A 14,995-nucleotide genomic window follows, 5' to 3' on the forward strand; every position below is an offset into this window, starting at 1 on the left:
GGTCACACCTCTGGCCCCTTTACAAAAAATCTCATCAGTGTACTATTCTCTACACACACAAGTCTTCACAAACATTAGGCAGCAGATGCCAGCGTGAGATTACGTATTAATAACAGACTGAGGCAGTAATTAGTAATAAATCCTTTACATCCTTATAAATTTGCTTGTAGATGCCGGGATTCACCCCTGCAGAAGGTAAATTCAGCTCCCACTTCATCCAATACAATCTGTGCACATTTCTGCATGGGGTGAGTTAAGTACAGAAAGCTTGGTCGTTACTGTTACAGCAAACTGAGATAAGATGCAACAGATGCAAGGAGAAATGAATAGAGAGGGGCAATGATGGAGTCCAAGGTCTAAACGCCAGGTCTGCATGTATGCCAGCTGCTCTGCAGCACAGGAGAGAGAGAGGCAAACAAATACGTACCAGGTTTAATTTCCAGCAGCTTCAGCCTGGAATCCTCAGGGGGATGCAAACGCCTCTTTTTGCGCCAGCAACGTGCCGGGTACGTGTACAGCTGACCTGGGGCCAGGCCTGAAGATTAGAGGCAAAAAATAAAATATAATCACATTTCAGTTTGTAAACCACAAGCACTGTCCCTAGCATCTTTGCTCTTGTCCTTTCAGCATCTCATTGTCAGAAGGTTCAATCCTGCAAATTGTGAGGCAGAACTATGCACTCCAGGCATCCAGTGCTCTGGAGGATCCCAAGAACCTCTTGGGATCAGGCCTACAGAGAATCTAGGTCTCACTCATACACTTCACTCAGCTCACTGAAACCAGAGCTGCACATAAATAATTTGTGATTTCTTCAGGATAAATAGAATTTCAGACTCTCCTGGGTCACAGGGGCGATGCCTCCTCCACAGGCAGTGAAAGCCCCCTGGGAGAGAAGAGATGAAGTTCCGACACACAAATCATAAGGCCCTGATATGCAGACCGGCTCACAAAATTTGTCTTCTGGGTGGAAGCAAACAAAGATCCATGAGGTCTGGCTATTGGGACTCTGCATTTTTGCCTAAATTCTGGACTTTTGCTTAAAGACAGATTCTTCATTCTGGTTATTGCCTTCCTCTTGCCCACATCCTGAATGAGGGAGGAGATATGGCAGTAATGTTTATATTGCTGCATGCTCCATTGATTCACATTTGGTATTGCTGGCTTCTGAGCTGCCCTGGCTCTCCTGGCAGCCCCCCCTTAGCCAATGCTCAAGCTATGCTTTGTTCTCTAGTACTGCAAACGCAGCAGGGTGTCATGAATGCATTACTACTAGGGGCACAGAAGCACACTGCCAAGTGCTTCTAAGTATCCTCAACTGCCCCAGCTACTCTTGATACCCAGAAAGACCCAGAAACATTGGAAGAATGTCATTCTCTTCCCCTGCTTCCCTGCCCTCTCTGTCCACCATTTCTGCTTTGACTCTTCTGTCCTTCTGCTGTTGCTATTAGTCTTGAAGGGGGTACAGAGCATCACTAAAGCTCCAGACTCAATACCCTTAGAAAACAGGTAAGACCACATAAGAGAGAGGACAGGAGTAGCATTACCGTATCTGAAATAGCACCAACAGTGAACAGCTGGACATCATTAAGGCAGTGTTAGTAAAGCAGAACAGCTCAAGGACAGCAGGATGGCCCAAGTGCTCTCTGGTGTCCCTTCTGAAACAGCCAGGAGAGTATAGCAGCTCGGGTACAAAACTGGTTCACTGAACCAGATGAGAATAATAACAATAATAATAAAAAAAATATCCAGTTACTAGGCAAAAAAAAAAAAAAGACACAGCAAAATTATTCACCTCAAGGGAATGGGCTAATCAAATTCTGTATGCTCTTGGTTTGAAATAGTTCTGCTGTTGGGAATGCCAGTGCATACCCCAGCACTTTCTACCTGCTTCCTGGTCTTGGTGCATAAACAAAGGATCTACAACATACTAGCTAGGTATGGCTGAGTGATGGAGCATTCACAGAGGTTCTGGCTGTTCCGGGGCACAAAGCACTACTGGCCTGGGGCTTTTCACACCCTTCTTTCATTGCTGCACAGCTTGCTGGGCATTATGCCCACCACAAGAAGGATATATTTTTGAAAGGGGCACGTGACTGGTTTATGAATAAAATACGAATAACCAGTACTTCTACAGTTCTTGACACACTTCTTCATGACACTTTGCAAACATTAACCACTGCAAACAATTGCTATTATAATGGGGTAGATTTTGCCTGGCTCTGATGTGAGTCATTAAAGAGGTGGAGCCAAGAAGCCTCACCCTTCAACAGTCCTGTGCAAGACCTTGCTCATAACATTCAAATGGGGGGTCGCTAGATGAAAGAAATAGGACAGGGTATCAGACTTCCATTGAACAGGTCTCCATAGAGGAGTCATTTGAATAAAATGGGCACCACAGCTTTGAACGTTTGTCCCAGACAAAGAGAAGCAAAGATCCATTGTGGTTTTGGCGGAGTATCTGTTAATGTGGGTTCAATTATTAAGAATTCACATAAGAATTAGCAATTCTGGATTCTGCCAGGACAGTGAAAGCCAACTACAGCTGCTGAGAGGCCAACAAGAAACAGAGCAGGTATCCTTGAAGAAACAGAGGTGGGAAAGCCTCTTCCCTAGAGGGAATATAGCCCATGCAGGTGGCAGATAGGCTCATAAGTTCCTCCAACACCCACCTCTACACCGCTTAAGGCAAGCTCTCTGTTCCTATTCACGATACCCTTGCTCATTAATATGAAGCTATCCAGTGAACTTGAGACAGATATTGAACCTCCACTTGATCCAAACCCATCAAATACTATCTTCAGTTCTCTATCCTGACCCCCATCTGTCACTGTGCTGGTTCACACGAATTGTGCATCTTTGATTGTTTACACAGAGGAGAAGCAATGAGAAAAGGGTCTGTTCTGAACGCTTTCAATCTAGCCCCCACACAGTTGGTGCATATGGAAATAACACATATACAGGTCTTACTGTCTTCAGCCCCGACTGAGCTGTCTCTCCCTCTGGTGCCTTATAGGGCAACCAGAGAAGGTTCCAACCATTTGCTTACAGAGGAAATAGCAGAACCTGCAGTGAGTTATGTTGTTTATCTCATTAGTGTAGGAGAGTCATAACTCAAAGCTCCTGTGAAAGGCTGGGGGAGGAGGGGAAAAGAGGGAGGGAGTTCTGTGCAGTATTGTGTGAAATTAACCCTGAACTGTTTATCAGGAGATGAAGTTTTCTGACTCCTTTAACAAAGAGGACAGTGAGAAACCAGGTTAACACACTGAGATCGTGACTCTTCTCTGTTTTCCAAACCCTCTGGTAAGTGAAAAGAGGTCCTGGAGCTTTGCCATTTGTCTTTATACATTTTTTCAGGTTAGAGATAGTAAATGGCAGTGAACACAGCACACAAGACAGATACCAAGGTGGTTGGCAGAGAATTTTTGGAGATGTTCAGTATGGACATAAGCACATTGTGTACAGCCTGAAAACAGGCATGCTAAAACTACAGAGGGATGGTCTGACCCACCATAATGATACTACAAGAAATAGATGATACGAAGAGACCCAAGGGAGCACTAAATGGGCTAATAAAAATCAAGAAAGAGCAGAGCAAATATGGGGGAGGAGGGCTGCTTCATTTCGCACTGATTATTCTAATTCAAAATAACAAAGGCGTCAGATTTGGTGGCTGAAGCAGATGCAGGACGCCTGATTCACTTAAGACTCTCTATGAAGAATGTTCCACCATTAGTCCCCACTGCAGCCCTGCAGGAGGAATGCCACTGATTCTCTTTTGCTGGGGAAGCTGCAGAACAGGTCAGTATTAGAAGTGAGGAAATAAAGATTTGCACAGTGAGTTTGCTGAAGGTAGTCCAGGGAACTAGTGACTGAGAAAAGCAAAGTGTTAAGACCTCTCAGTTCCTGGTGTGATGCTGTAACTCCTCTATGATGATTTCCTCTGTAAGTGCAGAGACACCAATGAGACCCATTCAAGACTATCTGTGCCCACCTTTGTAGCAGATACTCTTGCCAAAACATTACTTGTGCATATAGTGGATGTATTCTTGCTTATGACTGAGTTCAAAAGGATAAAAATAGCAGCATCTCGCTCATAACCAGATGCTACAAGAACAGAAATTACATAGGTAAACTGATTAGCAAAAAAAAAAAAAAAAAAAAAAAAAAAGCAAGCAAGCAAGCTAGCTTTGCCAAAGCATAATCTCTTAGGAATGCAGAGTTTTTAAATGAAAAAAAAAGAAGAAGAAGAAAAACAGCAACAACAAAAAACAACTGTGGTCATGAAGGAACCTTCAAAAGAAGGGTTAGCCCAGAACCTCATAAACCACATTTAGCAGTCCCAGATTACCCAAATAGTTTCGGCAGCTGAAACCTTCTTAGGGTATTTTTAATGCTAGTAAAACACCTGTTGTCTCCTGCACCAGAACTGGCTGCATTTTACTATCGAAAGAGTTTTCTGGCCTTATTGCAAGACAAGATACTACATCTATTTTAGACACTTTAGGATTAGGAGCAGTGCAAGAATCTGCCCCACAGTAAATCCTAGGAAAGGGAGAGGGAATGTTTCAGCTAAGCACTCTTCAGAGGCATCAATTGCTTTCTTAGTCTGCCCGCAGGAGGGGAGGGAAATATCCTTTGTGTTCCTCCCACTACAGCTGTTGCAAACTGGCTGATGGAGGAGGTAACAGCAGCTTGCACCTTCCCACAGTTACCAGATCTGGATTTTTTGTTTGGTTGCTTTTTTTCTCCATTTTTTTCAGTATAGTTTACAGGAACTGCTACATATATATGCACATGTGTACACTGTGCTTCCAGTGTACATGCACACTAGCCCCTCCCTGCCTAGATTCTCTGGTATGCACTGGAAAACAAACAAACAAACAAACAAACAACAGAAATCCATTTTGGTGTTGTCAGAAAATCTGTGCAAACTGTGGATCAGATACTGAGCCATACTCTAACAAAATTTCCACTGGGTTTCAGGAGGAGTTCTGTCTGAGTAACGTCTCCAGCCTTTAAACTGGTGATTGTCCTTCACCTTCCAAATAAGCACTTAAGATGGATTTACTCTAACAAAGGAAAGACTGACCACAGTGTACAAAAATGATGGTGGTCTTTTCCCTTCAGCTTTTCTGAGCTCTGGAAGAGACCTTAGCCAAAGCTCTTTAAGGACATATATCAATTTATTTTTTGCAACTGAAGAAACTAAGGCTCCAGAGCTGGTATCCAAGTAACTTGTCCAAATCAAAACCAGAAGTTATACCTACATCTCTAATCATCAGAACAACATTCATTCCTGTAACTGGACCCTCCTGAACTTCACCTCCAGTGTATATACTTCCCAATATATCCCCTTATTTTCAGCATTCACTTGAGACTTCCACTTCTACCTCTCCACCCTGAAGATAATTCCAGTCCTGCTTAGAGCAGGACATTGTGTCTTCTGCTACAGAGTAGGATCAATAGCATTAAGAGAGCTACAATGATACAGTCTTAGAAACTACCATGTCAGGCACTTCTTTGGGCAGAGAGAGAATAATTAGGATCAGCTCTCTGCAGTTACCAATGGAAATCCCCTACAGGCACAGAGGTTTAGGCAGCTTCTCTTCTGTGTGGCCTGTAGCAGGTTTGAGTTGCTATTAATTAAACCCCATGAGGGTTCAGTGGCCAGCCCTCCATACATGCACATGCATTCACAGACATAATGCTACCAACCTGGTCCTCTATGCCGCTTCTCCATCCAGATGTAGCAGTTGTTCTGAGCTACACCGGTCTGCGAATCCAGGAAGGGAAGGCGGACACTCCGTTCAGCACACAGCCGAGAGTTGTAGCTGCGACAGTGCTCAATCGCTTCTTTGTAGAACTGGTCCCCAAGTCTGCCAAAAGAGATAGGGCAGAGATTAAAGAAGACTGCATCTTCCCTCAAACAAGACTAGGAAAAAAGGGGACATGAGGATGGTTTAAAAAAAAAAAAAAAATGAAGAACCAGAAAAACTTTCTCTGAACACATGAAAAAAGCTGGCTGACACATGACACTGCTGAAGCGGATCATGCAGAAAGTGTCATCAAAGGATAAGACTCAGAAAGCAGACACAGATCTTTTCAGTAGGCATAGATACTGAATGAGCAAAGGGTACAACCACACTGGCCATGACCCAGGGTCAGCCAACATGTACACCATGGTGACCTCATTCTATTGTTTCTCTTTCCCTGTAGTTTGTTCAGCCAAGTTAGCAAACCAGTCATTTCAATTCTATGCTATAGGAACTCCTGCAGGATATTTTGAGCAACCAGAAAGCCAGCCAAATTTAGAAGAACTTCACTCCAGCATTTCTGATGACAAAGAACCCATACGAGCAAAGGACACAATCTTCATATTGCATGCTTCTGAGGCACAAAAACACACACATTAACAGCTAGGGCCATGTCTGCAGTGGTCAGACCAGATGTTTTGTCTTTACCCTTCCAGAGTTTTCCACAGTCAGGCTTTAGGCACCAACAGCAGCTGGTAAGATCCAGCATGGCAAACTCTTTGTTCCAGAGCACAGTGGGAAGAACAGTCCTAAAGACAATGCCACTTGTTTCATAAATATTTGTTCAAAAATTCTGTAGAATCTTCATACTCCCTTGAGAAAGGTTTATAAACTCTGCCTGCTGGAGACTACCAGAATCCTCCCTCCAAATTTTTCTAAACAGGGAAAAGCATCAAAGTAGAGCTACCCTGAAGACACAAGGCAGCTGTCATGCTGGAATACTGCAAAGTAGGTGGGCCATGCTGCTCAACCTCATTCTTGATCTATTGTCAAGGTGAAATTCAGTCGTGACATGAATTGCTAGGAAAGCTACCCATCAGGGGTAAATTCATTAGAAAATAGGAGTAGAATGATATATAGCATAACTTGCTCTGACTCTGATATTCATTAGTGTGCAAAAAGAGTATAACATGCACAGCAAGGGAGCTGAAGGGATGCATGCACAGAGATAAAAGAGGCTCCCTTCCCTGTTCTGTTAGTTGTTTCCCTGCTACCCTCTTGCATAGACACAACTGGCATTTTAAAATTATACTCCTTTTGCACACCTCTGAATGTCAAATTGGTGCAAATTGCTGCTTTACTGTGTCTTTTTTCTGACTCACATCTTTTAAGTCACTCCTCAGTTTCACCTCATGACTTCCATGGGAGCCATACTCTTTCCCCATGGGCTGCACTGGCCCAATATCCTCTTGTTGGCAGGGGCCAATAACAGAGGCTTACTGAGGAACACAACTACAGATGCAGGCATCTCTAGTTCCTCCTTCTAACTTCTGATAATCAGAGCTTAATTACCCTAAGTCTCAGGCTACCCAATGGTGGTTACATCGTGTTTAAGAGATCTTGATGAATCTTTCTTCTGTGAATTTATCCAGCTGACTTCAACCCACCTTTATTTTTCACACCTAAAGAATGGTAAAGCAATGAGCTCCATGGCTAAAATATAATTCAAGTAAATAAAAGCATTTCCTCATGCTTGTTTTAAGCCATATCTCAATTATTTACAATTTTAAGTCCTCTACTAAGCTTCCACCAGGTCATTTCTCTAATGAACAAAGGTGGTCCAGCGCACCCAGGCTCTGGATGCAGAATACGCATCACGGATGGATGCTGAGCCCACCAGCTTCCTGCTGTTCTCAGCCACTGACTTCAGCTGCTGCATTTCAGAGTGTGAATGGGGAGAATTGGGCAGTCCTCAACAGGAAGAAATTACACCCAAGAGCCAGTACATCTTTTGGCTTCACAGATTCTCTAAATGTCACTCAGCTGTTTCGTGCAGCAGCAGGCATCAGTGTGAATCTGGCATCTCACAGACCTGTCCCCCACCACTGACCACCAGGCCCTGGGCAGCAGCTGGTGCAGGGGGGGCTCTTTGCGGGGCAGCTGGAGGAGGGAGCGCTCTGGCTGTACAAGCGAGCAGAGGGCAGAGCTGCGGGCAGGGACATTGCAGAGGGGTGTCTCTGGACACAGAACCCCCCCCAGTGACCTCAAACCACTTTTTCCATCAAAGGCAGGGGGGAAGGGAAGGGGAACAGAGGAGAAAGGAAAAGATAAGCCGCACTACTATACAAAGAATGTGGCTAGGAAAAAATGAAAGCTTATTAAAAGCTGTAATTAAAGTTGTACACTTGTGTAATCAAAGTCAGTAACAAGGAGACTCCAGTTGATCAAAGATTAACAGCTCTTTCCACAAACACTTGAGCTTCCACAGAGCTAAGTCAGATTCCCCCTACATTAATCCAGGGATGCTCAATAACTCCAAGGAGTTTATTGACAAAAACAAAACACATCTCAGCAACCTGGATATAACATCTGGCTGGAGATGGCCACAGCTTCCGTCTTCTTCTAAGACTAAAAATAAGTACAAATCTTTGAGTGTTAAATATTTGGCTTTAACATTATCAAGTAGGGTGACTCCATCAAGTGGCGTGTAAAGTTAAAATTCAGATTTTTCTAAGTGGGAGAAAAGGGTTTTTGGGATCCCAATGTGTTTAACAGCCACAGAACCTGCCAAGTTAATTGTCAAATTCATTCTTCACTCAATTTTGTACTCTGTTATATTTATTTTAAAGACTATAAATATGCACCTTTTGCCTTAAAGAAATACAATAATTTAGGAGAAGCATTTAGTCACCGCCATACTTTAGGAAAGCTTGCTTCGGATCCACTACAGCAAGCACAATCAAAAACCCACCCCTAAGTATTCACTGGGAAGGCCAGTATTGAAGTACTGGGTCCTTAAGGGCTTGCCCTTACTTTAATTTTGAATGGATTTTTTTTAAGTAACAAATAATCAAATATTGGAAGATAAAGAAACAATATTTCCTTATGATAGTCATATCCCAGTGGAAAACAGCTACTTCCCTGCGACTACTTTTGGAAGCTTCGTTGTTTTGTTTTACCATTAGTCTTCACTGGAGTGAATCTCCCATCATTCAAAATTTCAGTTAATATTTTAAGGAACGTTATACTTTTTTTTCTTTGTTTTCAATGTGGTGCTACATATCCAAACACAGCATATTTTATCTTATGCAGGAGAAGCAGAAGGTATTAAAAGAATCCAGGCAAAAAAGGAAAGCATGGTACTAATGCACTGGTCACTGTAAAGTCACAGAGGTGGGATAAGACCCAGCCCTCTCCCAGGGGATTTACAATGGAAGTGGAGAACACACGAGGGCAGGAATAAGACTGGAGAGGACAGGAGTTCAAAAGAAACTCAAACAGATCAGCTGAGTTTGACTGAATGAAGCACACGAAGAGAAAAAAAAATAAACAGACTACGTTGATAGTAAAAAGTGTATCACACGTCAGAAAGATTAATTATCTGGTGCTATATGCTTCGTAGTTTTCCCAAGCTGTGTTGCCATGGAAGACTTACACTTCACCTCCTGAAAAAATATCTGTAAAAACTATGGGGAATTTCTGCATTATTTCTATGAAAAGTATGTATGACTCAGTGCTGTGCGGCAACCGACTGCAAGGGTCGATTCTTCCCTTTGGACATGGGAGCGAAAGGTCACACTGACTTGTCTGGATTTATATTAACGATACAAAATCACCAGCATATGCATAGATTTCAACAATACTGGGGGAAAATCAAGGGGCTGACATTAATAACTGCCGGTCAAGGGAGGCAAACCATACTGAAAACAGCCCGAGTGGAAATACAGAATAAAGTTGTCAGCGCAGTGCAGAAAGAGTGCAGGCTGCCAGTGCAGGTCCTCAGGTGAAATCCTGGATGCTTGGGACCGGCGGGACAGGTGACACTGCTGGGAGACGTGCAGGCTCCGCATCTACATTCCAGCCTGAGGACACTAAAATAACCCAGTTCTGCCTGACTAATAAAAGCTCTCTGGCTTGGAAAAGGACAGCCTACACTATTAAAATCTCCTGCAAGACTGCACATAAGCAGCCCCTTTTCAAGAGGGGTATAGCTCCAGAAGGAGCTAGGGGCTGTTTTGGTGGAAAAGGGTGGGACTGAAACTGAACAGCAAGCTTGGAGCAGCTGAAGTGCAGCAGGAGTGGGGCGAGCACGCTGAAGGATGCCTGAAGCACCAGCACTCCCCTGGGTCCTGGGACAGCGATGTGAGGCTGGTACAGTCCTATGCAACTTTGTAGGTAGTCACTGGTGAAAAAGCGTATACTGGGCTGGAAGAGCAGACCGTGTGAATTTCATTAGGTCATTGTCCTGTTATACGTTAAGAAACTGAGGTTTTCTGACAAAGAATCAGGTCAACTTACAACAAAGTCAGTGAACAACCCTTCCCTTTCTCTCAACATTTGTCTGCCTGTTCTGCCTAGACTGTAGGATTTCCAAGCAGACTCTGACTTACTGCTTTTCTGTACCATACCTAGTGCCATCCTGCTGCCTAGGCATGCCTTAAACCAAAGCCAACAAGAATTGGCCTGGTTTATGAGCAGCTTATGAGTCAGCAGCAAGGACCGAGAGCCTCGCTTCACTTTGAGATGATTGTTTCTCTGAGAGTTCCTTCTGCCTCCTACCATGAGGTAGCCTCATGGACCCTGAAAGCAGCAGAGCAGCTCTCCACCACCTCTTTCCAACCCAGTCTGCAAAGTCCAGGCTATTTGAGTGTGCTACACCTTTTAAAAAAGCTACAAAATGGGCAGAACCTAGTGCACCCTTCCTCTGCTGCCTGTCACTTTTCAGATTAGGATCCAGAGAAGAACACTCAGTTAAGACATATAACCAGCCAAGCTCAACCATGGTTACAGGCCCACACCACCCCTGGAAAATTCATACAACGAAGGACCAGTCCTCCTTAAGTGCAGTTCTTACATTTTCAGCCAATACTATGAGTGTGAATCTGGATTGTCTCCGGTTCCAGAGGCCAGGACCCTTTCATTTTCCTCCCAAACCCAGCTCATTACATGACTAGGCAAGTAAAAAGCTGATAGCACAGAAAGAAATGATTAATCACGTTAACAGAAAGCAGCAGACTTCCTTTGGAAGTCTACAGTGGTCCCCAGCTGATCAAAAACATGGAACTTGTTCTCCCCAAGACTAGCAAGTTTTCATTTACTATACTTTTAGCCTCTAGTCTTACATTTCAGATCATTTGATACTGGGAGGAACACTGAGGAAAATTGAAAGACATTTTAAATCAGAAATTGTTCTTCAGCAACACAATCATCCAGTTTCAAACTGAGCAAGATCTGGGAAGCGTGGTAGGAAAAAGCAATGTGACGCTGCTTCAGAAGACATTCTGGCCTCTCCTGCTGGAGACATTCATGAATAAGCCTGGAAATAAAACACACGTGGGGTCTTGGGCCTTCTCACAAAGATGGACGGAGACTAAGTCACGCAGATGCTACCTGAGCTATCAGCTGCCGGTGACACTGCAGATGATGAGGTACTGCTGACCAACTGCATGTCTTGGCAAGAGCTGAGAGAACTGCACCAAGCGGGCTATACTCAATCCCTCCAGCAGATCCCACAAGGCTCCTGACAGGCAACTGCTCCTCCTCTCCCTGAGCCTTGACATGAAGAATGCCACAGGGCTCAATTCTTCCAACACTCCTATTTAATATCTATGCAAAACCTCCAGGGAATATGATGAAGTGGTATGGGCAGCAATGCCAGACAGTATGTTGATGACACACGGATTTGTGTGCCTTTTTCCCCTCACACAGACAGCACTCTCCCAAACCTCTCAGTGTTGAAAGCAAGGGTGGCATAGCTGGCAGAGGCTGAAGTCAGAAGAGATAGCAAGGAGGCTGGCTGGAAGTGGGAAACGTTACAAACTGTGAGCTAATATCATTTATGATTCAAAGACAGACCGACGTGGACAATCTAATAGAGGCAATCATCACAAGGGCCTTCCTCTCTCTCTGTCTCTCCAGTCAGCATAATTCTGCTTTCAAGCGGTAGCCTGGCCATGCTCATGTGTGTTTTTCACATCTGGGCTATGCTACTATGACTCTACCTTAGACTAGATAAGCAACAGAGACAGAGCTAGTTGCAAAAATGTGGTATCGACCCTATCACAAAGCAAGCTAAAGAGATCAGTACTCCCCAGCCTGCGCTCATCCCTTTTCCTCATGCACTCTAACATCACTGTTTTTTTTGCAAAGGGTGCAGTGAGCTAAATTCAAGCCACTTGAAAAGCTGCTTCTCCTGGAGCTGAAACAGCAAATGCAACTGGAACCCTGTGCGTAACAGAGCCCAGCATCCACCAGACTCCAGCAGCACCTTTGGACAGCAGACCCACAGTTCTGGAGCATCTTCCCAGAAGAGATAAAGAATTCTGCTCTGCTCATCCTCACATTACATTGCAAGATGGTCACAAAACATCCATCAAAAGACTGAAGCAAAAGAAAATATGACTCTGGATTTTCTAGCCCATAGGGAGCACCTAAATGCTACAATCACATACCCTTTGTGATTGCAGAGAGGTAGGGTAACGAGATGCAGCAGCAACACAGAATGGCTTTACTGACGTTAGGTGAAGCAGAACAGAGTGTTCCAAACCCTACCACAAACTCCGAGGGCAAGCCAGAGAGTGCAGGAACGTGCAGATTCAGTTCTCTCACAACGGTCAGTTGAATCTGTCCCTGCACAACATCTTCTAATGACGTAAGGGGTGTGAACATGAGCAAAGGAAAAACAGGATTTCCAGATGGGCTACAGAGTGACTCAATTTTTTTGGGCCTTCATTTTTTAACATTAACTCAGCAGCTTTGTGAAGACCTACATACACATACCCCTGCCTATCCTAAACTCTCCAAGACTCTCAGAGTTGCTCATACATCCATTTGGTTTCTATACGTACCAAATCATTTCATCTGATGCGCAAAACAAGGCCTGAACAACTTTCCCAAGCATGGGAGTCGGAGAAAAAAAATTGCTAGCAGAATCATTTCAGCAGTAGATAAAATACACAAATCAGATCACAAAACAGTTTACAGATGCTAGCAGAGCCAGTGTTGCTGAAGTAGCAATGATCTGAGGGTAAATGCATGGAAAGGCTTGTAAGGATAGGTAATGCCTTTCATTGGAAGAACTGACACCATCAGGTCAAAACAGATGAGCTTTCAAGCATTTGTTCAAAAGTACTGTGCCAGGTGCATAGACCGTATGTGGCACAAGCGATTAGGAGCCATCAGAGAGCTGATGACAAGTTCCTGAGTCAGCACTGGCACAGCCCAGACATTACAGCAGTCAAGGAGATGCCCTGAGCTATGAGTCTAGGTTTAATCATAGATCAGCGAAAGACTAACATGAGATCTTCCAGCATTCTCCTCTGCGCACCCAGCACCAGCCTGTCCCCTGTATGTAGAAGGCAAAGGAATCCCCTTTTGCCAGGTATTTATCAGCAGACTTCCCCTTGGTGGGGGTGGAAATCCCTAGTGGTGATTTGTGGCCAGAATCTACTGACTTCTCAATGCTTGAATCATGGTGTGATGCTGAATCATAACAGAGAGCCTGGCCTCACTGAGTGAGCTAAATTCACTACTCTGAAAACAGGTTTAGACTGTAATTTAATCCAGTGTGAACCTACAGGCATCTCATGAAAAAAATCTGACTGAATAAAAATGACAGAAAGTAGGCATAGCTTACGACTTGGGCAAAATTGATCTGATTAGCCCCATCCTCACAAGTATTGTGGAAGTACAAGAGCTCTGCCAGCATTTCCATTTAAAGAAAAGAAACATCAGCACAAGCTACCACTGCCAAGAAGAGTGTGGTACATCAGGGTGCTTCAATAACAGCAGCCTGCAGGGCAAACCTGGCTTTCAGGGTCAGGAGCCACTGCCACCTTTGTGCAGGAAGAAGGACCAGAGCTGGAGGTGTTCCTTTTTCTGCAGCTGCACATGGCCCTCCACACAAGGCCCACAGCAATATTCCTGCTCTCAGAGGGAAAAAGGTGGGATCTCTACACCCAACACTTAACGTGCAGAGTTATTGGCTAGATACAACAGGAATCTGTGTATGGTACAAGATGAAATGTGTGAACTTATCTCAGAAGATGAATTTCTTGGCCCTGTTCATATATATGGGGCTGTGAACAATCATATCATGGTGCTGGTAGTAATTTGTCGACTTTTCCTCTTACTTTTCCTCCATTTCCAAGGAGACATAACAGCAGTAGTTTCTGTGTCATACACCTGACCATCCAAGGTGTTTCCAGAGTCAGACGTTGCATGCAATCTCTATTAGACTCAGCACAGTGACCAATTAGGTTAATCTCAGAGGCAGACTCCTTGGGGATATCACAGTGCATCTATTCCTTCTCAGGCCAGGGTTTCTGTTTTAAAGAGATGCAGCATCATCCAATTAAATGAACAACAGGTGCAAAAGGTAATAACCTAGACCTCTTTTTGTATCTGAAGACAGCAGTCAGAATTCAGCTTGGTCCTAACCTCCCCCAAAAGGTCAAAAATTCTCTCCAATTACTATAAGAAAGAACTAATGAAAATTTCAGCAGTAATACTAGATTAGACATGACAACATCCAAGAGATTTTTTTATATTTTTTAAAGAAGTATCTCAAGCTGCTGGCACTTGTAGTCACCAGAAGTCTGTTTGGCTTAGTGCATTCATGGCTTTAGGGCCAGATGTAGTCAAAGACAAACACTATCCATTCAGCTCTCAGTCCCAGTTTCCCACAGTGGGACTATCTTTTGCATTCCTACACATTAGGAGAAAGGCAGATTAGTAAAATCCATGATCTATTGCCTGACCTGGCACCTGGAAGCCGGCAAATGAGAGTTCTCCAGATGACTCTGCCTTGACTCCCTTCTTAGTTTTAACAGCTCACCTACACAACAGGGGCAACACCCAAGACTTACCTCACTAATAAATTGTGCAGATTACTTTAGGCACTGTCTGTACTAAAAGATCCTCAGATCATGAAGAGGCATCCTCTTCTAGCTCTAGCTGTGCTGGCTAAAAATACCGTCCTTTCCCTCCTACCCTGCTGCTTTTCGCTGCTTGTCTCCTACAGC

The 14,995-nt window shown here is 44.0% G+C and overlaps 1 protein-coding gene across 3 annotated transcripts in view; it reads right to left on the reverse strand.

Annotated features, from left to right (window-relative positions):
• DPF3 (double PHD fingers 3) overlaps positions 1–14,995 on the reverse strand; it is a 159,099-nt gene that overhangs the window by 86,108 nt on the left and 57,996 nt on the right. For all 3 annotated transcript variants that reach the window (XM_035539529.2, XM_035539530.2, XM_035539528.2), the window contains exons 2-3: positions 5,716–5,876; positions 428–535 (exon numbers count right to left, since the gene is read on the reverse strand). In XM_035539529.2, coding sequence (XP_035395422.2) covers positions 428–535; positions 5,716–5,876 — 269 coding nt within the window. The remainder of the gene's footprint in view (positions 1–427; positions 536–5,715; positions 5,877–14,995) is intronic.

This window comes from Cygnus atratus, chromosome 5 (genome assembly GCF_013377495.2).
Source record: "Cygnus atratus isolate AKBS03 ecotype Queensland, Australia chromosome 5, CAtr_DNAZoo_HiC_assembly, whole genome shotgun sequence".
NCBI lineage: Eukaryota > Metazoa > Chordata > Aves > Anseriformes > Anatidae > Cygnus > Cygnus atratus.